At 40.0% G+C, this 26,098-nt stretch overlaps 1 protein-coding gene across 3 annotated transcripts in view; it reads right to left on the bottom strand.

Moving 5' to 3' along the window:
- adarb2 (adenosine deaminase RNA specific B2 (inactive)) overlaps positions 1-26,098 on the bottom strand; it is a 210,115-nt gene that overhangs the window by 141,816 nt on the left and 42,201 nt on the right. The window contains exon 1 of one of the 3 annotated variants that reach the window (XM_008438294.2): positions 5,518-5,548. The exons of the other annotated variants lie outside the window; for them this stretch is intronic. Coding sequence (XP_008436516.1) covers positions 5,518-5,545 — 28 coding nt within the window. The 5' untranslated portion in view covers positions 5,546-5,548. Of the gene's footprint in view, positions 1-5,517; positions 5,549-26,098 lie in introns of those variants that run through there. 3 annotated transcript variants of the gene reach the window in all.

Here is a 26,098-nt window from a genome sequence, read left to right as displayed (position 1 = left end):
CACACACACACACACACACACACACATACAGTGGCCATGTCACGCCGTCAGCCGCCCCACAGCACTGCTGCATGTATCATGTCAGGGACGAGAAATGATCTGGGAATCCTGGGGGAGCAAAGCAGTTAATGTGTGATGAACTCTGAATTTGAACCTGGAGAAGTGGCGAGAAAGTCTCACATCTCCTCCTGGACGAGTCTCACCGTCCGATGAAGTGAGGTACGTCGCGTCTTTTTCGCAGCAGATTCCCCTCAAAACTGTAAAAATGTCAAAAGTAATAGTACGGTATATTTGCCTTTCTTTTACCACGACGTTGTGTTGGGTGACATGTTAGATCTTCTCATGTCTACGTTAGAACTTTCCCCATATTTCAGAAATAAGAGTTTTCCACTGGGGTAGCGAGGTTGTAGTCTTTCAAGCTGAAGCATCAGTGTTGTTTAGGCCAAAAATAAAGCGAAAACAACCCCAGATGCATTTCTAAGCAACGTCACAATGTGATCGGAGTTGTTCTGAAGTCGGATAACGTTGGATGTCTGAGGAAAACAATATCTTTAGCTTGATATGAAAAGTAAAAAAGGCTTCAAAAAGTTTCACAACCTCTGCAGGGAGGAAAGTCAGACGCTAATGCAGAAAAAAAAAAGAAAAAGACAAAACGGAACAAAACAAAACTCACAAGGTAAAGCAAAGTGGGGGGAGAAAAAACACAATGCCTGAGTAGAGTTTGATGCAACAGGAGGTTGTTTTTTTTTTCTGCCGGATGAAGATGAACCAATGACCTCCCCCAAGAGAAAAGGTTTCAGACCAAAACAAATAGCCTTCGTTTTTTTGCAGCAAATCTCCACCTCTTCCTCTTGTATTCTCAAGGCTTTTTTTTTTTTTTTTTGGAAGAAAGATGTTTCTAGTTGTCTAAGAGAAGTGGGCCAAGCAGAGACCTCCCCGACACGTGTGCATTTAATGTGCAACATCAGCATGTTTTAGCATGACTTTGTGTAATTTTTCTGCTTTAGTTCCCTGAGTGTTAAAACTCAAACATATTACAGTCACCAAAAGGCTGCATGCTGGTGCATTCACACCAGCAGGCAGTGGAACAACTTTCCCTAATTGTTCTCGTAGTAATTCAGCTATCATGTGGAACAGCTTATTCTGTTCCCCAGACAAATACGTCTTCAAACATTTTGACAAATAATTGTTGTGGTTTTTTTTTGTGTACTTACAACATCGCCAGTGCAACATGCATCTCTAAAAGTCATTTTAAGTTTCACGCATAAGAACCTTTAATTACTGTATAATCCATGACTTCAGTTGGTAGAGCTGTTGCCTTGCAGCAAGAAGGTTCTGGGTTCGATTCCTGGCCCCGGTCTTTCTGCATGTTCTCCCATGTTCTCACTGTGCATGCATGGGTTTTCTCCGGGTACTCCGGTTTCCTCCCACAGTCCAAAAACATGACTGTCAGGTTAATTGGCCTCTCCAAATTGTCCCTAGGTGTGAGTGTGTGTGTGCATGGTTGTGTGTCCTGTGTGTCTCTGTGTTGCCCTGCGACAGACTGGCGACCTGTCCAGGGTGACCCCGCCTCTCGCCCGGAACGTTAGCTGGAGATAGGCACCAGCAACCCTCCCGACCTCACTGAGGACATGGGTGTAAAGAAAATGGATGGACTTCTTGTTTTGAGGTGGTACAAATGAGAGACAAAGGAAATTTATCTTTGCCTCTTTAGAAAATGTAAAAACTGAAGAGCATCATATTGTCACCTTTCTGAAATAGTAATTCTGCAAAAAAAAAAAAAAAAAAAAAAAAGATAAAAAAAAAAAAAAGAAGATTTAGGCCATTATTTTAGTAAGGNTGCGACAGACTGGCGACCTGTCCAGGGTGACCCCGCCTCTCGCCCGGAACGTTAGCTGGAGATAGGCACCAGCAACCCTCCCGACCTCACTGAGGACATGGGTGTAAAGAAAATGGATGGACTTCTTGTTTTGAGGTGGTACAAATGAGAGACAAAGGAAATTTATCTTTGCCTCTTTAGAAAATGTAAAAACTGAAGAGCATCATATTGTCACCTTTCTGAAATAGTAATTCTGMRAAAAAAAAAAAAAAAAAAAAAAAGATRAARAAAAAAAAAAGAAGATTTAGGCCATTATTTTAGTAAGGTGACGATATCCAAGTAAGGACCAGGGGTGCATTCACACCAGCCCTGTTTAGTCCTCTTTAATTAAACCCTAGTTTGTTATCATAGAAAGTGAGGCTTGTTTGGAGAGCTGTGAATACGCAATCAAAAACTCTGGTGCAAAGTGATAAATTGATCTCTGATCCACCTAAAAACCTAGGTCCTATAGCACAGGGCATTCTGGGTAAATACCACCAAAACGAACACACAAGTCCAGCACTAGAGGAAGAAATGGCTCAAATCCTACAACCGGACATGTCTCCACTTATGCTTACACTTTATGAGGAAGGAAGTCATGCTCAGTTTCTTCTTCAGAGGTTTTCATGTTGTTTCCTTCAGTGGCTCTTGGTGCAGCGCCATCACAGGCGGCTGGGTGAATGGGTTCTTCAAAGGGTTCGGTTCGTTTGACACAGTGCAGTGTACCGGACTATCAGATGTGAAAAAAGCTAAAAGACCAAAGTTACTTGTATCTAATATCAGAACAGTAGTGAATCAGTTTAAAACAGCTGGAGTTTTGTTGCTTCAGCCCAGGTGATTTCATTTGACAGGTGTTTGCTGAACTGAGTTTATCTTTTGGCAAGTTAAAAAAAGGGAGCTAAGCAGGCTAGTAAGGAAGGTTAAAGAAATTTCCAAATGTCACAGCAGCAGACAACGGCATCTTGAGGTCATCCCGTCTCCGTGACAACCAGACAACCTAGAGCCCGACTGGCTGTTTTGAAGAGAAGCGAGGAAAAGGATCTTTCTGTTCAACCTTTACAAACTTTAATATGTGGAATTTGCAAAGATCAACAAATATTTTTTTTAACTCACTGATTTGCTCAGATGAGACCAAAATTGAGCTTCTCAGCAAAAAGCCTAAACAGAAAACACTTGGTTGATTTGGTGTGAAATTTTAAGACAATATAAACTTTTTTTAAAATGTTTTTTCATGGCCGCATCCTTGCATTGGCCTAAATCCTATAGGAAACCACTGTGTGGTTAGCTAAACAACTCCATGACTCTACTGCTAAATACTCCTAGGTTTTTCCTTACACATCTTTACAATGGATGCTGAGTATTTTCTCATATATTTGTGGTATCGTTTCATTTCAGACAGTTATACTGTGAAGACATTTTGTTCGGATGCTTTTCATGTTGCCTTGTCGTTGTTGCATTGCGCCAAATAAATACGTTTGCCTTGCTAAGGATTTAGCTAATAAAACAAATGGTTCATGGAAAAAAGAAGAAAAAAAACCTACTTTTGTCAACCCGGCTGAAAATTAACGATTACAGTCAGTTACTGTTACCACACAATAAGAAATAATTTGGAGCTGAGAGACGTGCCATCGCTCTGCCAAGTGATCATTTGTTCCCTCAACAAATGAAATGATGCTTCCCCCCCGCCCCCCCACAACCTCATTTAATTTGGTTGCTGGAATGAAACAAAGACACTGAATAAGGAAATGGGAGGAGAAAAAAAAGACTCAGTGATGCAGAAAGCATCCCAGAGAAATGAGAAGAGATGGATATGATGAGAGAGAAAGAGAGAGAGAGAGAGAGAGAGCGCCGCCACGCTCTCCGCAGTCAGGTGACAAAGCGCCCCGCCTGAGGCCACAGCCGTCATAAACGCAGTAATAGAGTGAACACACATTTTCATTAGCTATTGATTCATTTCCAATTCTCCATTAATTTTGGGGGGCCATCACCGCACAGTGGCCTTTCTCCTCCCCAGGCTACGTTTCTCGGCTCCGCCTGCTATAACCGTGGTAATTACTGCGCCGCCGCCCCGCAAGCTGTTCACAGTCTCATACCGCTGGAAAAAAAAAAAAAAAAAAAGAAGTATTCTCGAGGAAAAAAAAAGCGCAAATGAAAGAGAGGAGCAAGAAGAAGAGAGAGAGGGGAAAAAAAAAGAAAGACTGAAAGGGAGCAATCAAAAGCAGCAAGGCTATCACCTACAGGCGTGCGGTTTGACAAAACGGAATTACAATGGGCCCTGAACAATTGCTGTTGTGCTATTCCAGCCTTAATTGTCAGAGCTCAATTTGTTCAAAGCTCATGGTATGTGCTGCAGCCTCGCCTGCTTCACTAGGCAGAGACTTTGTTCCTTTTCTTTTTCTTTTCTTTTGGAACAAACTTTTACTTGTATCGCAAAGAGAGAGGAGAGGCACGCAATATCAAGCACTGATGACTCGGAGGATGATTCGACATCGAGGGAAGCCAACTTTATGGACGATGCTTCACTCAGAGAGCGAAAGCTGCGTTATATGTAGTTCCTCGCAAAGACATTCACAACCTTTAACTTTTCCATGTATCGTCAACTAAACTAAAAAGCTCTCCTTTTTCCAGGAGCACTTCTATGGCATGTTTTGAAATGGATAAAACTGAAGTGGCAGGAGTGAATCGACTGATGTGATCATATAATGTTATCATGATTATATAATGTTATCATGTGTGTTTTTCATCAAAAACACACATGGAGTGTTGCTTTGATTCTTTCATGCATGTTTGAGAAATCCTTTAATCTCCCATGGCAACCATTCCGCTGTGCAAAACGCCTGAATGGATGTAGCCCCACCTTCGAGAACGAAGCTCCTCTTTGAGGCTGTGGTTTTCAAGCTTCCTCCTCACACAGCAGCCCTCCGAAGGAACTCCACCCAGTTCCTTCCAGCAGCAATTAGCAAAGATCTCCTGAGCTCGTTAGACGAGCTACTTCTCAGTGCAACGATGGTAAAAACGCTGTTAAAGGGTTGGTAGAGGAGCCATGTTGTGCTGACTTCTTGAAGGCAGAGTTTGAAGGAGTCAAATTGTGAAGTCATATTTGATATATACAGCATTTTTATAACCACTGAAAGTAACGTTGCTACTTGACTGTGCCACAATATGCCTGGATAACAGCTCCGTCAAAAACCATGCTTCTTCCAGCTCACTATCCCCCAAGTTACTTAAGATTCCAAGAATGTACAATAGAGTTTGTGGTTTAACATGACATAATTGTCATTTGTGTTGTTGTTAAATGTAATGTTTACTTCCTGTTTCATAATTGGTTGTTGTGTTAGTTTTATCATGTAGAGCATTTTGAACCGCCTCGATGAAACATACGAAACAAATAAACTTGATTTGAGTTAATACATTCAAGACATTATAATTACTGTAGCTATTCATGCACTGATTTGCGTTCTATATGCACCTAACATTTTATAATTACAGGATTCTCAGCTGCTAAGAAAAATGTTGGAATACATGAGTGTTCCTTGTGGTAAAATGAGGCTGAGCAGCAGGACAGGCTCTGTCGGTCTTGATTTTAGTCTCTTTTTTGTTTTAGGACTTCCAGGCATCAGATTTGCTAAAACAAATGAAGAAATATGAGCAAGTCTTACCTGAGAGAGGAAACATCAAGGAATACATGTGAAAGAGAGAGCAAAGGGAGACAAATTAGAGCTTTTGAGCTCTTTTGTAGTACATATAGAGTGTAAAAAATACACAATGGATCATCACGAAACAGCATTGATTTCATCTAACAAGGTACAATCTTTCATCCTTCTTGAAATAATAGTGAAAAATGAAGCTGACAGAAAATCTACATGTAGGATGAGTGTTCAGTAAGAGGAACTCATAACTATTCTGCCATAACCTGCACAGGAAAGCGCCGCTGTTCATTAAACCTGAGGCTACTGTGGAGGGAATGAACTCCATCAGGTTCATCTGTCACAAGAGCCGACTCCCATGTGAAGCAAAAGACGGAGTTGGGGGGAATGGGAGAAACAAATGGCAAACCAAATCAATTATACGAAAAAGAATCAAGTCACCCATCAAATATATGCTTTCCGTCATTCGGCCTAGCATTTTTTTCTTCTCGCAGCTCAGGATTCAATTTTGAATGAAAAAAAAAGAAAAAAAATGAAAAACCGTTTACATTCTGAACAAACCTCACAGATCGTTGGTTTTACTAAAAAAAAACAACCTATACTCCTTTTTTTATCTGTTTTGGATTAGATAAAGTCCAAAAGGATTTTCTTGTTTGTTCCTAGAAGACCATTTCACATCCCTTGGAGTTTTTCACAGTATGTGTTTGACTTGGATTTTATGTGCTAGACCAAATCAAATGATGCAGAAATGTGAATCGCAGTGAGAAGTAGTATGAGTTTAATGAGTCATACTCATGAGTGCATTTGTATTCTCCAATTATTTTACCTTACTACCTCTAAATATGGAAGAATGGCAAGAAAAAAGTAAAAGTTACAAGCAACTATAAGTACAGTTTAAAGTCAACCACGTGTCACATAAAGAACACAACAACAAAAACATTCTAGCACTAGACACAATGTTTTGTTTTCGTTCCATTTACCCAGAATACCCTGTGCTGTAGTCCACTTCCTGCTTTTGAGGCGGTTTCCAGGCCTAAACGAGAATGAGGTTTTTAGGCAAACCAGGAGGTTTGCTTTTTTGATTTGCTCCTCAGATGAACCGGACTTTCTAGGCAAGTGAACTAGAGTTAAATTAAAGTGAACTAGGACTGGTGTGAATGTACGCCAAATAGTCTGCATGCAAAAATGCTACATGTGAAGGAAAACTTGGCACAGCACCCCCAAAACAAAACATGATGTTTGTGGCATTATGCTTTGCCTTTTTGAGCCCATATCAAGATAGTTTGAGCTAAATACCAGACAACCCCAGCAGTAAGGCCACACTTAATTGTGTGGCCGAAGTTGATCTTCCAGCACGACAATGACCCTAAATATACAGCCAGAACTACAAAAAGAACTTCTCACAAGACTTCAAAATATAAGTTCGTTGATGCTATTCGTCCAATCTGACGGCGCTAGAGCAATTTAGCAAATAATGGGACCTAATTTCGGCCTCTGGATGTTTAAAGCTGGTACCCGGAAAGACTTGCAGCTCTAATAGCACTAAAATGTTGTTTCACAAAGGGGTTGATTACCAAATTGTACACCACACATGTACACTTTATTTAATCATAAAGTTAACAGTTGTGGCTCAGTTTTCCATCAACTTCATATTCCTTCAACCTGTTCAGGTTAAAGGTCTATAAATGCTCTTGTGCACCACGTCTCAAATTCAACAGGGACCCCCTTAATCTGCCAGGACCTGGCAACCTGAGGACAAGCACGCTGAAATAAAACAAAGCATCTTGCATGTTGCCCATTTAAGTTGCTCGTAAAAAAGCCTCATGATGTGAGCTGGAGAGGTTGGACACAAAGTACCAGAGTGCCAAACTGGGAACAAAAAACGAAAAAAAATGCACATGAAGAGTTTTTATATTCGCTTAGATTAAGGGTACTTGGAAGAAGGGTAACATAACGACGGCGTTGTCAAGGAAACAAGTGCCACAGCGACACCTTAATCTGGAGAAATATAATTGGAAAAGGAGCGATAAACATCTTTTTAGTCTGGGTGTGTGATGTACTGAGCGACATCTGAAAGGAAGCAGCCTCAGCACTCATTACTGAACTTATTGTACGAATAACGTTAATGAATACATGTGGAGAAAACCTCAGAGGTTAAAGGAAGGATTTACATGCACAAACAGACTGCTGACGCCGTCGCACAGCAAAAAGAGTCTGGCTCTGAAAGCCTCCCGTGATTACACGGCGAACATAAACGCAAAGAGCGACAGTGTAAATAGCAAAGGGAGTCCGCGAGACAAATATCAGATCGTGTAAGAGGGGCGCGCGCGCTCCGCCTCTCGGTTCTCCGGCACGCGCCCCGGTTGGAAACCGCGGCCCAGGCGAGTCGCACCGTAGGACACGGTGTTATTAGTGCCTCAACCTTGGCAGAGGAGAGAAGAAGTCATAAAGAACTCAGCGCAAAATGACATGCAAATAAGGAAGAACTCCAGAAATCTTTGCTATCTCTCGCCAATTATCTTGTTAATTACAAGCCATTGTGGAGGACTCCCACTGTTGGCGGAGTCTCTGATTATACAGTGCATTTGTCCGCACTTTCCAGCAGCCTAATCAGTAATTACTACCTGCAGCTGCAGCTCGGCGCAGAACATGCCGGGCCCATCACAGGGCGACGGGGAACACCGGGCAGCTTGAGCGACCCCGCTCCCCTCACCAACCGACTCTAGTCGCGTTGGAGGCTGATGCGCCGCAGTCACGTTAGACCACAAACTTGTTTTCCACAAGTCTTTTTAAGCCCTTTATAGACACAATCACACTCGCGTCTTGATAGATAAGTCAGGTGTCTCTTAACATACTCATATATATGCATACATACAAAAGTAAATCACTTGAATTATACGTAATAACATACAATGCTCTTAAAAAAGTATTTTTGTTTTTCTGTCACACATTTCAGATCAAACACATTTTAGGAAATCTAAAGAAATACAAAAAACAACAAAAAATAATACCGTTTTTAAATCAGGACTTTATTTACTAAAGGAGGAAAAAAAGATATCCAAGCCAACCTGGCTCTATTTGGAAAAAGTAATTACCCCCTAAATGTCATAACTGCTTGTGAGCAACAACCGCCATTAAGCAAAATTGCTTAGTATAAGAGGCTTTTTATATGATATCTAAATTAGTTTGATGATCTGAAGCAGAAGGGATCATTTGGAAGAGGAGACTTTAGAGAGAAACATTTAGAGAAAGAGAGAAAAAAATGCCACCAATTTGATCTCATGGAGAAAATGGAACCATAGCAACCAGAGCATCAAAATGCTAGCATATCTCCTTAGTGCACCTTCATCTGGATTTCGCTGCTACTTTTCCAACAAAATCCTCTTGAAGCAGCAAGTGTGTTCTTAGCTGTTGCCGTGAAGACAACTTGACAAATATTCATATCCATATGGACAAAGAATTCAACTACCTTTAATATATTTACCAATTATACCCAGGAGCTAATGTTAGCAGCTTGTTAGCTTGTATCTTTTGTACTTTGTCAGGGATGTCATTAGCTTCTCAGTTCAAATATTGTTAGTTAAGAGGGAGAATATGACAGTAACTATAGTGGAGAACATACTTTGGTTTCCACGGATATATTTTCTATCCTTTATCTCTTACAGTTCTTAAAAGTGGCTATGTGCACACTAACAAAACTGACAGAGCAGCGTAGCCCTTCTGACAACAACAACGCTACCAACAGCTAGCTAGTGGGTGAACTGCATTATTCTTCCAAGGAACCACACTGGAGGAAGCCCTCTGACGTATCACTGCATAGTGTACTCTGAAAACTATTTGAAATTGCCCAGTAAGACATTGTGGGTTTTTTTTCAGGCTTGCAATAATTAAAATTTTTTTCCAAAATTGTCTTTTTTCCTCCTGTGTTAATTTTGATGAAAGCCTGTGAAAACAAAGAGCTCCATCTAACACCTGAAGTTGATCGTGCCAAGCTTCTGGAAACGGTGATTAAGAAATTAGAAATAGGGGTGTAGGGCCAAGTCCAAAATCAGTCCACTTATTCATACTCCTGGCGGATATGTTGAACAACAAAAAAACCCCCGTCATCTTCGATTGGAAATGATTACAGGCATCTCTCAAAAGATAATAAAACAATGTCATGGGTTAATTGGTGTCTCTAAATTGCCCTTGGGTGTAAGTGCGTGGATGGTTATATGTCCTGTGTGTCAAGCCTTGTGATGGACTGGTAAGGGTTTACCCCTCCTCTTGCCCAGTGACAACTGAAGATAGACACCAGCTTGGGGGAGTAGACAATGAATGGATGGATGGATCCTTGGTACAACTTATAGACACAGAGTCTTGTTTTTGTCCATTTACTCTCACAAACACAGCAAAATCCTTACGTTCAAGTTATTTATCTCGGCTTGAAGCTGTCATATAGAAAGGGTTGTATTAATAAAAGACCACACGCCAATAAAGCAGACTCTTGGAAAAAAAAAATTTAAAATCAATCCTCCTTACACATAAAGAACATCGTCCTGGTGGAAAGGGTCCAGAGGTAGTGGGGCATTTGACTGCCAGAACGTGTGGAAATGGTAACGAGAGTGTTGTGTGGTTGGTAAAATAAGAAGCAACCAGGCTCCCTTCAGAGGTCGACGTTTGGTCGTTAGCCTATTAATCATAGCGCCGTCTGACTCCTCCGCTGGCTGAGACCACAGTGTTGAGTGCTAACGTTTGTCTGGCAGGTTAAACATCCACCATTCAGACAGAACAAATCCCACAGCAGCTAATCAGCTGAGCGGCACTGTAACCTGTTTCAGCTTATAATTATAGATAATCAGCACCAAAGTCTACTTTGTTTTTTTTCCCCACATGCTGTGTGAAGGTTTAGAAGAGAGATATTCTATAACTACGGTTTGTAAATCATGAGATGAGGCGTTATATGAAATTAAATCCACGAGAACAAGATGGGATTTTAACATTTGCGAGATAGGTAAAGGTTTTACGGCCCCCCAAAAAAATCTGTGATTGAACCTGTAATCGGCACAGACTAAATGAGTCCAGCTTCGATTAGTTCTGCTTTATGCTCGTTTGATTCTAAGCTGGTTCTAATGTCCAGAAAACATTTCACATGCTTCCTTTTTGTGTTTTTATGAATAGAATAAGAGGTTTCCTAAATATTAAGATGTGTTTGGAATGAAGTTCAGATTTAGTCCACCTAAAGGTCTGAACAAACTCTGCAAGAACAGAGCTCTACATTTGTTTTGTGAAAGATTGTCTGGACCAGAAGTGATGAACACATTTCTCAGAAAGTATCATCTGCATATGAATCAGGTTTGATCACATAATGTAGTCTTTATGTTAGTCGTAAAAATGTGTTTTCCCTCTAAAAACCATCTGGAAAACTGACAAACAAGATAATGGAAGAGGGCTGGATGGAACGGGTACAAGGTGAGAGAGATTGCTCCTGCTGCTGAAATGTGGCTAAAGGCACAGCAGACTGAGGGATGGGGGTGCAGGAGACAGCGGCGGCGAGGGAGGCGGAGGGAGGGAACGCTGGATGGCGAGACGAGGGAATGGATGGAAGGGTTGGATGTGGAGAGGAGGGAGAATGCTTCAGTGGCTCCACTTGACAGCTGAGTGAGAGGGGAAGCAGAGTGGCTACTCTATGTAATTTGTTAGCAGGTCCATGATGCATGCAGGCATGATACCACAGCATGCCTGGCGAGAGCACAAACTACTAGAGAGAGAGAGAGAGAAAGAGAGAGAGAGACGGATGGGCTGGAGAGAGGGAGGACTGTGGAGGAAGGTGCTGACAGATCTGGGTACAGCAATGATTGAACCCAGATGATGAAACAGAGCTGGCCAGGTGAGGCTGACCAGTACGGCCAGAACCGGTATGAGACAAAACTAGAACCAGTCCATCCCCCGGCCCCCACCTCCCCATCTCCTACTCCCTCTGCTTGGCTCTATGGCAGGTGCATCTCATCTCTCTACATGCCACTGTGGAGGCAGACACAATTTGCCCAGGCTTATCTGAGACTCCAAGTAAAATGACACAAATCTGGGCATCAGCCTCCTAATAATGACTGCATGCTGATGAGGGACCTATTCTTCTTCTGTGTGTGTGTGTGTGTGTGTGTGTGTGGGGGGGGAAGGGTGCGCGTGCGTGCGTGTGTGTGTGTGTGTCTTTGAACACATCGGCGTGTTTGCAGCTTGTTGACGTGGGACTGATCTAGGATGCCATGGCAGCTGTCTGCTATAATTACCTGGGAGCCCGATCACGAGCGCACACAGACACACACACACACACACACATGCACACGCGCACACACATAAACACACACGCGCTGATTACCTCATAATGCTAGCTTTGTTTGATTAGCTTCAATATTTACACCAAAGATTTGTTATTAAGAAACATGTGTTTGGCGTTTTGCCACGCCGCACTTTGTGACTTTCTGATAATTTAGAAGGAAACGCAGAAGAAGTTTTCTTATTAAACACGATGCAAAATATAAAGAAGAACAAAGCCGCTGTGGAGATGTTTAAATATTGGATTGCAAAAGTTTGCACACCCCTAAATATATCTTTTTCGCAGTCAGTAATATTATCGCCACAAACTTCAATGGATTTTACTGCAATTATATAAGGTGGACCAACACATCAAAATCTCGACTAGCCTGGAACATCTAAAGAAATTGTTTGCAAAATGCCAGTGAGATTAAACTGTATTTTTTATTTTTTTCACCAAGACCTGAAATGTACAAAAGAAAACTAAGAATGGAAAATTATTGAGGAATAAATTGTACTCCATGCAAGATTGCCTAAGAGATATTTTCAGACTCTTATTTGACTTGAAAAATTAATTACAGTTCCTTTTAATCTTTTCTATTTCCTATTTGTCATCATAGCTGCTTTGTGACTCTATTCTCGTTTGGTTCCATGCTCTCTTCCTTTTCTCCTCATTCCCTCCATAGCAACAACTTTGCTTAAATTAAATTCTCCAATAGATAGGACTGTTGCTCGGCCACCATGTATAAAATACACTAAACCTCTGACTTATGCGTTGCACCAAACGCTGCTCTGAGAGTAGTGCTGCTAGTAGCAGCGGCTACCGTTTTCTGAGGAGCTTTGGCCTCAGCAGGGAATCAAAACTGTGAAAGTTTTAAGGTCTGTGTTGTGGGTCTTGGCAGCAGCTCTGTGCTTCTCACGGCGAATACAGCTATATATCGTTTCAACTCCAGCAGTGCCAAGCTTTTTCAGGTCTGAATGCACGTAGCACCGTACGGGTTGACAACAGAAGCGAAAACGCTGTCCAGCCAATAAATTTACACATAGCCCTGATTGACGCAAAGAAGCTAGCTAGAAAGGATTTATTAGAAGCTGGTTAGTGGTAGCTTCAACCCCTGCAAGTCACTGAACGCAGTGACGATGATGTGACTCAAACATTTGCCTGACAGAAAAGTCCAGCGAGAAAGAATATACAAGATTAGATTGTTCTCCCATGACAAAATTTAAGACCTGTGAAAGCCAACTTATATTATTTCAATAAATTTAAGACAACTTTCTGCCTTTTTAAGGATGCGCAGAAACTCTGCAAGAGTGATTCTCTCCATTGTTGAGTTGTGTGCATTAGTGTTGTGTACCAATCATGTCAAGCTACTTTTTTGTATTCTGGAGCTACACTATCCAATCACTAGAGCTGTAGAGTAAAGTAGAGGTGAACCAGATTGAGCTGCGCTGTAGAGATGGGAGTGGAAAAGGACCATCAGTTGTCCTGTTGACAGATTCTCACACCAGAGTTTGGGATCTCTGCAGCTCCTCCAGAGTGAACATTGGCGTCTTGGCTGCATCGCAGATTAATGCTTTAATTATCCAACCTTGGTCACACTGGATTTTACCTAGTGGTATTAGAGTAAAGGGGGAAGGATGCAAATGAATGCCACATTTCTACGATTTAAAAAAAAATAATGCAGGAATCGATTTCCTTCCTCTTCACAATTATGTGCTATGCTTGTTTCAGTCTGTCACACAATATCGGATGTTTGGATGTGGAAAAAAATAAAATAAAAATTAGAAAAATTTTTTGGTGTAAGAATATTTTTGCAATCGCATATGAAAAAAAAACTTGTTTGGTGCATGTGTAATATTTTGGGTTGGAGAACAACACTTCAAAATGCCACTTGGCATTCCGGCATGCAGACATTACTAGACGGGTTTTCCAGAGGGCATGTTGACGACGCTGAATGTCTCCATCCACCAAACAGTCTGCTGGCTGACACACACATACACACCTCCACGGCTCTCGCGCACACCTTTCCCTGCCAAATATTAGCATAATGATATGCACTGTTTATTTGTCATCAGACCTTGTGAAGCCTAAAAATGAACTGCTTGTTAGCTATACGGCTGGCTAAATAGAGCATGAAGTGGCCAATGAAAGAGTGGATCCTCTATAGTCAGTGTTTTTTCACCCTCTCTCTAACCTCAAATTTCAACCAGTTGGGGGGGGGGGGAAATTAAGATTGAAAGTGATGCAACTACTGAAACGTGTAGAGGTTAAAGTTCAGGGTCATTTGCTTTTGATACATTAGAAAGTAAAAAATAAAAATCAAAAATAACGGATGTTGCTTTTGATATAAAAACTGCCATAAAGTGGAAGGTGAATGAAAAGAGCAACAAAGCAAAGCAGAAAAGAGTTGAGCAACATAAAGTGTTGGGTGAAAGCAGGGAGGAGAGGCAGTGAGGTAGAGGTGGCGCGGCTGATGTGTTTTCTCCATTCATGCCTGACGGCCAGCAGCCCTAGAAAGCCTGTTTTCCACCTGTCAGGTTTGAACTCTTTCCTCAGACGGTGATAATGTGACAGTGACAGACATCGCCCCATTGATACACCAAAATGTACATAACCTGCACCATCTGGGCAACAAAAATATATAACCTAATAGTACATATGTTGGTGACAAAGAACAATGATCTTTCTGACTTAGGCCTTGTACACACTAAGACTAAGACAGTATATTTTTGTAAATGGTTAAGAAAAAATGTGTGTCGAAACAATGCGTTTCAGCACCATAGGAAATGATGTGCTAGGTATGCCGGACCAATTGGTGGCGCTGTGACACTGACAGAGTATGACACACACAAAAAAAGCGTTGATTTTTTTGTGTTTTAGTGAGAGTGAGGCGCATGCGGGGGGATGCCATGACGTTACCATTTTAAAGAAGGCTCCTCTCAGATGGTGACACAGAAACCTGAAATCGGAGTTTTGAAATGAATCTACTCCGGATTTGGGTTTCAAAAATAATTGTTTTTAGTCTCCGAAGACGCCAAATGGATTTGGATGTGCACACCCTAAATGACAAAACTTTTGTGGATACAGCTAATCTCATCTCTGTTTGGAATTTAGAGCTTCACAATGACACTTTCAAAGACGTCCTGAAGCAGCACTACGGTCCTTACTGTAGTGATTATGCTGGACTTCAACTTACAAAGCAAAATATGTAACCTTATGGTGAGTTTTCTGTCCAAACCTTAAATCAGCTCACCTGTCAGACTGGTTTTGTTCGACTCGTTGACTACAACTCCCTGGGGAATAGATCTCTGTTAAGTCTACATCAGGTCAACAGAGATGCCTTCTGAAATGTTCTGTAAAGGGGTTTTGTAGAAATATGCGTCAGTTTTACTAGTAGCATGCATCTGTTGACATAGTGTTCAAAGTGCTGTCTGACAAGTTGATGAACAGGAAAAAAATCTCATAACTCCTACTGAAGGTTTAAGAAAGTCCAAGTTCTACCCTAGTTAGCACAATTCATCCTCTCTGCAGGCTGAATGCATACGGAACATTAAAATGTCAATCTGTTGAATTTCTGAGAGCTAACCCAGCTGACTACCCTCCAGAGTGACCCCCGTCATGCTCCTAACATGGTTATAACCAGCTCAGGTACAGTCTAATCCATAAAGAATGAGAGGCATCACCTAGTCCTCACTCCTTCTGCACTTGGTTGATCACGCAGTGAACCTGAATTTGGAGTCCTGTACGTGCAGAGAATGAGTGTAAACACTGGGTTTTGTCCCCATGGGCACGCCTCCACAAGGAGAGAAGGATTTCTTTCCCTCTAATCCTCCTATTTACAAGAACAGCCACTTTCCAGAGCCATTGTGGATGGTCGTCTCCTTCCATTTACTCCCTGCATGGCACTCATTTCAGCTAGTTTAACGCTGACTGGGTTCCAGGGGGAAGGATTAAGACGTGACGCGCTCTGGCTAGTGCGGAAACAACATTGACTCTGGAACCCTTTGTCTCTCCTCTCTTCTCCTTGAAGGGCACACTTGTTGACTGTATGGAGTTGCATTAAGTGGATTTTTTGCTGCTTATTGGTGCAGATGTGCTTTCCTCCGACCAGTCCTGAACGGTTTGAGCTGCAGCAACAGAAGAGCAGCAGTGCTTTTCAACACTGTAACCGTCAGAGACTGAAATGCAAATTCAAGGCATTGTGGTTCCGTTTTTTTGGTCTGCGTTTTTAGTGGGAATAAAAAAATCCGTATTGGGGAAAAAACCCTACGTTAGCTGATTGTAACGTGCAAGTGTAAGTCTTGGATGTATATCAATTTCTACAGCGTGTGTTATTGAATGAAAGACTTCTGGGAACCAATGCATTTTCTAAATTTCGGATAACATTAAATTTAAAACAAAGAAGATTTACCACAACTGGTTTGACTGGTTTGACGTAGGAAACCCCAGTTTACATAAGGTGATAAATAGCAAAGTTAGTTTGTTTTGCTGAAGTCACAAGATCAGCTTTGATGAAAACAATTGAAGCAACAACAGCTGCGTTTTAATTGACCTTATAACTGCGCAAATTGGAATTACAGAAATAAATTTGCTGAACATGGCAATTAAAAAAAAAACTAATGATTTGATTGACAGGATGAGGTGCTTTTTCAACCGTATCCAAATTGGTGTATTTCGCAAAACTACAATGGAAACACTTTTCTCGCATAAGGGAGCAACACCCTTATTTGCTCTTCTGTAAAACAGCCGGCAACATTTTCCCCAAAACACTGCATATGTAGCTACTACCAAGTAAAAGGAGCTTATTGCTTCAACAACGCTGATGTCTCACGAATGTATTTCTTATTTAATAAAAAAGTTGTAATTGCAAAAATGTGTTTTGTCGACATTGTTAGAATACTGAAAACCATTCTGGATGGAAACACAGCTAGAGACTAATTTGATGAAACTCAAAGCTTTTTTCTTAAATCCTACTCTGTTCATGTCAGTACAGAAAAACCATAATATTTAGCTTTTGAATTGTAAGATTAAACTTTATTCTAGAATGTAAAATGTATTCTGATGTTTATCTAAAAATATTATTAGGTAACATAAGGTTCAACATGTGCACATTTAACTATGAGAACTAGCTTTTGTCACTTGTGTAAGGGAAATTAAACTGTCCTATTTTAAAATTTGTTCATGTCCAAATTCATGTTTAAAGTCAAGCAAGTTTTAATTAGCAATCATTGATTTCCTATTTTCCTAAGCCTGCCCGCTCAAAAGCAAAGGTTAAATTTGTAATGCCCTCTCTGCTAGCGGTCTTTGTTGATGTCCACTTGCAGTCCAGATTGTTACTAATGACCTAATTACCTGTGTCCGTTGCCATTGACAATACTCAGAGTCGGACTGAGACGTCAAACAGAGTGTGAGAAAAAGCGACTCAAATTAAGAGCAGAAGAAGAAAACAACAACACTGAGGCTTATTTTAAAAGGATAATTGGATAAATACTCTCTCTGGAATCACATTACAAAACTTGGATATATTTCTAGAGATAAAAAATTATTCCTTATTGTTGCTTCTATTCTTCTTTTCTTCTGTGTAGACAGTGTGTAGTCCAGCTCATTACTGCCCCCAAGAGGCTGTACTGACAACACACAATGATTAACTGCAGATGGTACCATTACAAAATTACATGCTAACATTAAAGGTTAATGTTAGCATGCTGTGTTGGCTCAGACTGCTGTGCATCATGGTCTTTTTTGGTCAAAGTAGATAACTTGTATAGGGAACATTTATTGCATTGGGTGACACATTTGATGACCACAACAAAATGGCTGACACCAACCGCAGTGAGCTATGTGGCAAAGAAACGGGCAGGTCAAGCACATCAACAAACTGTTCTAGTGCTGGTAGATTCCCTGTTTTCCCTCACATCGCAGCGTAGGGTGAAGCTAATGGCACTTCGCTTACTGAAACGAAGCAGCATAGGTTAACCCCACACATGGGACGACATCTTTTCATTTAGTTTGCACAGCTTACCAAAAAGGCGATTACTACGGGGAGCAAAGCCATTAAAATGCTGACCTTTTCTCTTTGTGTGAAGAAAACCAAGCACGTCTGCATGCGTGTGTGCGTGTGTGAGGAAAATGCCATAAAAACTTACCTTGGTTAGCATGATTGAGTATTTGCAGCGTGATTAGGTAAAGGGCAATATGCCATTTTAGGGAATGAGTACAAGTGTGAGCATGCATGGTATCACACAGGCACACACGCCTGCACAGTATCAATCATTTCAGTGTTTATTATAAAGACCTTCTGGAGCAAACAGGACTCTCTGATTCACAGCAACCTTTTCTTTGTCCCTCTTGGCAGCTCCTTCATTTCCAGGTTTTACACAGACTTCAAACATTAATAAAAAGCGACCGGAGCACATTGGGAAAGCAGAAAGATCCAACCCAACAGACCGGCGTCATCTGAAGTTCTTTTTTGATAAAACACTAGTCAGCAGATTGATGTATATTATTAGGAGATGCCTTTGTGCTCTTGCAAAAAATAAATTGTTCATACATATTTATCTCTCCAAAATGTCCTAATTAGGTCTACCCATTGGTGGGCGAGGAAAGGCATCCATTGCCAAGAGGAGAGCAGGGTGGGGGGCTGGGGGGAAGGGGGGGGAATCCAATTCCTTCTCAAAAAGGCAGAACAATGGCTTAAATAGCCAGGCCCTGACTGACAAAAGGAGAATTCACAACAGTGAAGGCGCAAAGGCATTCTTTTGACTTCCTATTATGTTTGTACCTTGGAGATGCCGGGATCTGATTTTCCAGCACGCCGTTCTGTTCCAATCTCCCTTCATTCACCCGCACATCGGTCCATTATCATTAAATACGTGTTTGATTTCCACACAATGCACTCACTCCTCGATGCGAACGGAGTGATGAGAGATGTGTGGAGAGAGAGTACACATTAAATAAATGGCCCTAGGAGTGAATGACAACAATAAACATATTTGCTGGGAGCAATGAGCAATGTTTATAGTGATAAATGATGTGAAGAGGTGAATCGGACGCCGTGCAATGTAAGAATATGGAGACGGGAGCGGAGAACGAGATGGCTGCACAACAGACCATAATAATAGAAACTTTATACAACACAAACCAGCGTTCATACATTTGCCTTAAAAAGGGAACAGTATGTCCACTTGAGTAAGCTGGACTGCAGATTGCAAATACTGTGTAGGTAAAAGGATTAGCTATTTGCCATTTGAGTGATTGAAAGGACGCCATATGTTTCCATGACTACTGTGTAGAGTCCTTTCACACAGAAAAACACAGCAAGTTTAAAGTCCACACAGTCGAATTTGAAGAGACCTTGGTAGATTAGATATTTTTTGCATTCTTCTCTTAACTGATTTGCACGATGCGAATGTTTGGGAGTCTTCGTGACCCATCTAGAAAAGAAACTTTTAGCCAATATTTCATTGACAAAACATGAAAAGGGCAACACTGGTTTTCATCTAATGCTGAATGGACGTCGTCATAAAGATGTTTGTTGAACGTCTCAATGTGGTTGAAAAATGATTGTAGTCAATCAAATGGGCTGATCAAGTCTGAACTTGTCACGGATCTGTGTGTTTGCTGATAAGGACCTGACTGCCAATCCAGGTGGTATCAGTTTTTCCTAACTTCATGTAAGCCTTATTCTCCATCCCTGCTTTCATGGTGAGTCTTGGACACAAGGCTCCTCTCTTCCTTGAATCCTCCAACCTAACCTGTCATCTACTCGGACCGACACCCCAGATAGACTCTGCTCACTCCTTCCTGACCCAAAACAAATCCTTTCAACCAGTACGATCATTAATTACCCTCATCCAGCAAAAACACATTCCTATTATGCACTACGCATACTTTCTGCATTTTCCCTCACTGTGATTCTAACCCCTTTGTTAAAGGAAGACCAAGACATCTAAAACTATTTCGTGTATTTTGATAAACCTTGTAAACTTTTATCATTTATTTCCTGAGAGTTTCACAGGTATTTAGGTCAGAAGCCTGCCACAAACAATGACAGGCCTATGGGCTAAAAGTTACATTTTTAATAATTTTTACAACACAAACCAAACACAAGCAAAATACTGCTAAGACAAAGACTGGCTGACCAGAAACAGTCGATGGATATGAAGTGTTTGTAAGAACTTGGTTGGATTGTTGGGGGAGTTTCACTTTATTTCACATTAAATGTTAACTTTACCAAAGACAATGAAAGTTGAGGAGTCTCTTTTCATGCCATGTTGTATTCAAAGTACATCAATCTGATCTCTCAAGCTGGCTTTGTTATTCCAATGTAGACAAATATAAAAGGGTACTTTCAAACTCTTCACAGATCTACAACTTTGACCTCCCCAGCCTGGTAAACTGAGAAGGCAACTTCATATCAGGAAGTTGGACAACAGTAGCTCACTACTTAGCCAAATTCAAAAGCGTAGGAAGCACCTGAACCATTGTTCTATGTGAGTCACTCCATCATTAAGCATAGAAAGTCTTTCTAAAACAGAGAGATGATAGTAGAGGATTTTGTTGAGGCAGCTGACTCATTGCTTACGGACTTTAAAAATAAAACCAGAAATATTATCTTAAATCGAAAAGCCTTTAAGCTACAAAGAGATACAATTACATAGTCATGTAAAATGAAGAACCGCAGATTGTGAGTGTTTTTAGGCATAATTAGATGAGTCTATGGACCATTAGTGATTGCATGCGCTGATGGAAGATTCTCAAGGCATGACAAACTTTAGTAAAAACTATCACAGTTGCATAAGAGGGTATTAACGCGAGGAAAAAAAATATTCTAATTGCTTTTATCTAAAACAGAAAGGTTACAATTATACCTGCTACTGCTATGATAACATGTAGACTGGATTAATAGAGCTTTCTAAAACAAAACAAAAATGTTTTCTCTCTTTTTGGAGCTCTGCTCTTTGTAGAGTAACAAGTGCAACAAGTTGGTATTAGCTTTTTCATTAGTCATACTATGTGTTTGGGGGCTGCATATAGGACAGTGGTTATCACTGTGGCTATGCAGGAAAGAAGCCAGGTTTGAAAACCCAACTAGGGTCTTTATACATGGAGTTTGCATATTCCCACAGTGGGTTTCTTTTAAGGACATTACTTTTAGATTCTGTTCATCCACTGTATAAAGTTTTTTTAATGTACTGGAAAAGAAAATACTGGTATGTTCCTTGAATTAGATTTCTTTTTTAGTTCATTTTTATGTTTGAATAATTCATATGCGAGACATAAACAGTGCACTAAAAAAAAAGGCTAAAGTGTCGGTATGTTATTGCTCCAGCAAATGTAAAATATATAAAAGTCTTTCTTGTTGGATGTAAAAAATAGATTAAAAAATAAGGACTTACTGTTATTTTCTGTCTAAAGTCTCTGATTTTACTCAAGGTCTTGTCTCGGTTTTGTGAAAACGCAGTGGAACGCTACGGCTGAGTCAAAAGTTGCAGTTGACAGCACCTGAGTGAAGAGTCTGGTGTTTTCCTTCTGTTCTTTGTGCTCATATTTGGTCAGGCATGGTAAACATGACATCCCCCCAGAGTCTAATATCCAAAATGATTCCGAGACTATAAAACGCCTCTCTCCACTGGCAGGTTTCGATGTCATTCCCCTTGAAAAATCAAAGAGAACAAGCTTTTTACTTCTACTCCTCTGTTTGGCACTGACAAACAACGACAGTGGGGGCAATCCATTATAAAAGAGGACGTCAGGTTTCCAAGTGATGGAAGCCTCCACAGACTGAAAATCAGTGCAGTGTGAAAACAGGCTGTGCTTGGAGTTCCTTTTTTATGCTAAATATTAAAAAACAACATCTCAACATCTCTTCACACTTTGTCTCTTATTTTACTAAACAGACATTTCAGGGAGTACTTGTCTCAGAACAATGAAAAGGAAAATATATGAAGAATGTTACTCTAATAGTAAAAGTTCAGTCAGCTTGATCGACCCGTTACCAGTCGGTTCACACTCTTTAGTGTTGTTGCTGTTACTGAAGTAAGAATAAGGAGAATGAAAAGTGTGTTTAATATTACATGTTTAAGACATGTCTGTGCTTCTTTCTGACTGCAAAAGAATGAGAGCAGATGGACAGAAAGGCTAAACTAATTACAGCAAAGTTGTTTGGTTGCGTCAACTCAAGCCGTCAATCCCTGTCTGAGCTCTACCTGAGGATTTAGAAATGTTGGTTTCCTTTTTGAATTGATTCTTACATAGTTTTAAGATGCTTGTAATTTGTTTGGTTCACTTTTCAAGTCAGCAAAAAAATGGAAAAAACGTAACATTTAAAGATTTTGTTATTTGTTGCTGTCAAAGAAAACAGAGTAATTCATATTTAAGATCTGTCCTTCCTCTTGGAATTGCCACAATCATTGTTTTCATTTATGTTCATTGATCATTGCAGATTTTGAGTATGCAGAATTAAAAGACAGCAACATGACTCCTTGCCTCCTTAACTTTTAGATCTGATTTTTAAACTTGAACATATGATTCAAAGCTTTTAGGCAGTACTTTTATTTTGTACAAACAAACAAAAAAACATCACAGATCATAAACATTGCTTCAGCTTCTGTGTAGAATAATCCAGCACTGATTTGGGTAATCTACATTTAAAATAAACCTTCTCAAAATTAGTTTAGATTCCTGAAAAAAGCAATGATAGATCTCTTATTGATTTTAAAGTCCAGGATCAGCATCATGTTAATGTAATTTGCTGGTATTTAAATGTATATAATTCTATAAAAATGTGCTGAAAATTTGACAATTTGAGTGTGGAACAGTATGCAATCTTGAAATGAACAAAAACTGTATAAAGTTAAATAAATATCTAGATCCTATAGAATGTAGACATTAAATCTGTGGTTTTAGTAGTACACATGGGCTAATGAAAGATGCCAAAGCCAGATTAAAATGTCCATTAGTGTAAGCCTGCCTGTTACAGGGAATCATTTTCCTTATAAAACACTGTAAAGTCAATGACTACTCAGAAAAAATAAGCAACAACAACAACAAAAAAGGAATTGGAATCACAGAATATATCAGCAGGTCAAACAAAAAAACACAAATGGAGAGTGTTTGCTGGACATGAAATTTATCCACCAGGTTAGCATTTGCAGCAGCATCGGGTCACTTGTTTGGATCAGAACATAATGCATGTAAATGGTAAATGGTTACACAGCAAATCAGCAATACGCCGAGTCTATTTGGTTCTTATCAGAATTGGTGTTAATTGAACTCTTTCAGAGTTATTTCAACAAGAAATTGAGTAATTTTAACACTTGAAATAGTTATAACTACTCAAACTATTGTTGAAATAACTCTGGAAGAGTTAAACTAATGCCAATTCTGAAAAGGACCAAATAGACTTGGCATAGTGTTTGTTTCACTCTGCAAAATTAGTTGTGTGGTACTAACTGCAGCTGTTCACATAGTATAAACCAGGGGTCCCCAAAGTGGGTCCTAGAGGGCCGGCATCCTGCATGTTTTAGTTCTCTCCCTGGTGGTAGTAACAACCATTTCACTATGTCAGTGTCCTTCTTTGGCCTCTAATGAGCCATTATTTGATCCAGATGCGTTAAGAGAACTAAAACACGCAGGATGCCGGCCCTCCAGGACTGACTTTGGGAACCCCCGGTATAAACGATGGATACTACGGCTGCCCTGGGGCAGCCTGACAGAAGCGCCGCTTGTTTGCTACATAAAAATCCTCTGGATTCATGTGTTTATGTGCAAAGTGAAAAAAAAAAAATTGAAATAAAGGAGAAACCGTTTGAAAAAAGTGGAATGTTTTATAATACTTGACTACTTGAATAATGATCCGGACCACACGCTCTTTGACACACACACACATCATGCTGACATGGCTGTGGATCAAGAGGGGAGGCTCATCATCACCCCGCACAGTGAGATAACTGAAGAAAAGCCAGGGCACTCTGGGTAATGCTCCTGATTAATAGCATTCAGCAGACATTAAGGCGCTATGATTATCTCTCCCGCACTGCGCTTCTCTCTCCCGCTATGCTAATTATTGTGGTTTCGCTCGCAGGGGAAGTTCTCCTCCACTTTTTTTTTTTTTCCCCCTCTACTGACATCGCTCGTCAACACGAGTCGCTTTCTCCCCGCTCCCATCTGATAGCCTATCATTTGTTATCAAATCATTAAAACTCACTGTTGCAAGATAAATCGCTGGTGATTATGTGAATATTACTGATGACTGACAAGGGACAACAAGTAGATATTAGTAGCTAAAATCTCAAATCCTTTTAAGAGTTCTTCCAGCATCTCTCCAGATTTTACTTGATTTTATTTAATTTTTTTATGTTCAAGAGGAGACCCAGGAAAACAAGATGCAAGAGCTTCCTGAATCATTTGTGAAGACATCTTTAAATTACAACATATTTATGATTCCATAATGCACTTGTTTTGGGGCAAAAACACTTTTTAGTTAATCTTTTTGGACAGTTTTCTTTCAATATTTTAGAAATGTAGAAAGACAAAAAATGGAATCAGAGTAAAGTGGAAAGTACAACAGAAATAACTTTAATATGATATTATTTAGCAACAATGCAAGGTTCTACAAAACAGCACAACTGTTATATTTGTGTTTTTATGTCTGCTGGCCATAAACTAGAAACCAGATGCGAGTCCTTGTTTTTTTTTTAGCTGCTGCTGATCAATGCTAGTTACATTAAACAACTATATTTTGTTCGCTTGGCTTGTTGAGTTACACAGCTGACATTTCTTCACTTGTTTTAAAATCATGTAAAGCAACTACAAATGTTTTCTGTAAGAATTTTTGTTTTGTATGCAGCCAAAATTAGTTTTCACAAAAAAAGAGAGTCAGAATTAAAGGTTTATTTTTTCAAAATAGAGGTCCTGATGTATTGAAATGGAAAGATGTCATGTCAACATGTGCTTATTGGAAAATAAATAAATCCTCAGCACGGTTGTAGCTAACAAGCTAATCAGATGTACACCATATGTTTTTGCTGATTTTTAGCAGCTTAGACTTTAGCAACTCAAACCGGAAGTAGTCATGTGCTCAAAGGTTATAGTTTAAATCAGTTGATGAGGCAGACTAATACAGCTACATGTGGGTATCTTGTTAGTTTTCACCTCCCTGAAGTTGCATTTATTTTTTTCAACAAGCTCACAATGATATGAAATCTTTCTACAACAGGGAAAGGAACGGCTACTGATAACCTCACAGAAACTCAGGTAAAAAAAAGTAGCTCTTCAAGCTGCTTTCAGGAGTCCGTAAGCCATCTTGTATATCAAAAAAGTGTTGAACTGAGTCAGGAAAGGGTAAGTTAAGATTGCAATAATAACAATGTCATTTATTTTCATACTGAATGATCAAATGACCATCTGGGGATAAAAGTTAAGTGATCTATACAAATTCTTTACAAGTGGCTCTGAGAGGTCAAATAAAAATTTGCTAATTTAATCAAAGAATAAGTCGAGTTCCTGTCATTTGAAGCCACTTCAAGCAGCAAGTGAATCTTCATCGGCGCAACTGGAGCACCTGCATAGTGTACTACGAGACTGAGCAATATTGTTAGTGTGGGTCATTAAGAGAACATTTGATTGGCTCATGTGATATGTAACTTTATTGCAGAGCTGCATATAATTGATATATTTTCAGCATGTTAAAAAATCCATGGCAGACAGGATTAGCTAGGAGATCGAATAGTATATGCTGAAGTAATAGATGTATTGGAAGGCACTATCAAGTTTTGTTTTGATTTTTAATGTCGGTTTTGTGAGAAAAAGCAAGGATCCATTATGTCTGACATTTCAAGACAGGTAGTATTCTATTAAAGTTGTGAAAAAGTTCAATAGTCTTCCTTTCGTCAGAAATATCAAGCATATGTGCATGTAATTGGATGCCAAGTTTTGGAGATACCCTCACCATGGCAGCACCCACTTGATGCAAATGCAGCAAAAAGCATACAGTCAGTTGTTGAAAAGAAAACAATAAACTACCAGAACAAAGCAGCCCAAAACATAAAATTAAGTGAATATAAAAGTAGAGAAACTCTGATTCTTTGGCATTTGATGAGTGGTAGATGTGATACACTTGACATATTTATTGACTTCTCCTTACTGACTGTGACAATGCCTCTGCCATTGAGAAAAGGCAACATTTTACTCTCCACCATTGGCGAGCCTGATCTGTGCTACTAACTCTGAATGCCAAACATCTTGAAAACGAGCTCAGGCGACAAGTGAGCACACCCTCTGGTTCTTTCAATCACT

The sequence above is a fragment of the Poecilia reticulata genome, linkage group LG20 (assembly GCF_000633615.1).
Source record: "Poecilia reticulata strain Guanapo linkage group LG20, Guppy_female_1.0+MT, whole genome shotgun sequence".
Taxonomy (NCBI): Eukaryota; Metazoa; Chordata; class Actinopteri; order Cyprinodontiformes; family Poeciliidae; genus Poecilia; species Poecilia reticulata.
This window is presented reverse-complemented; position numbering and strand designations above follow the sequence as displayed.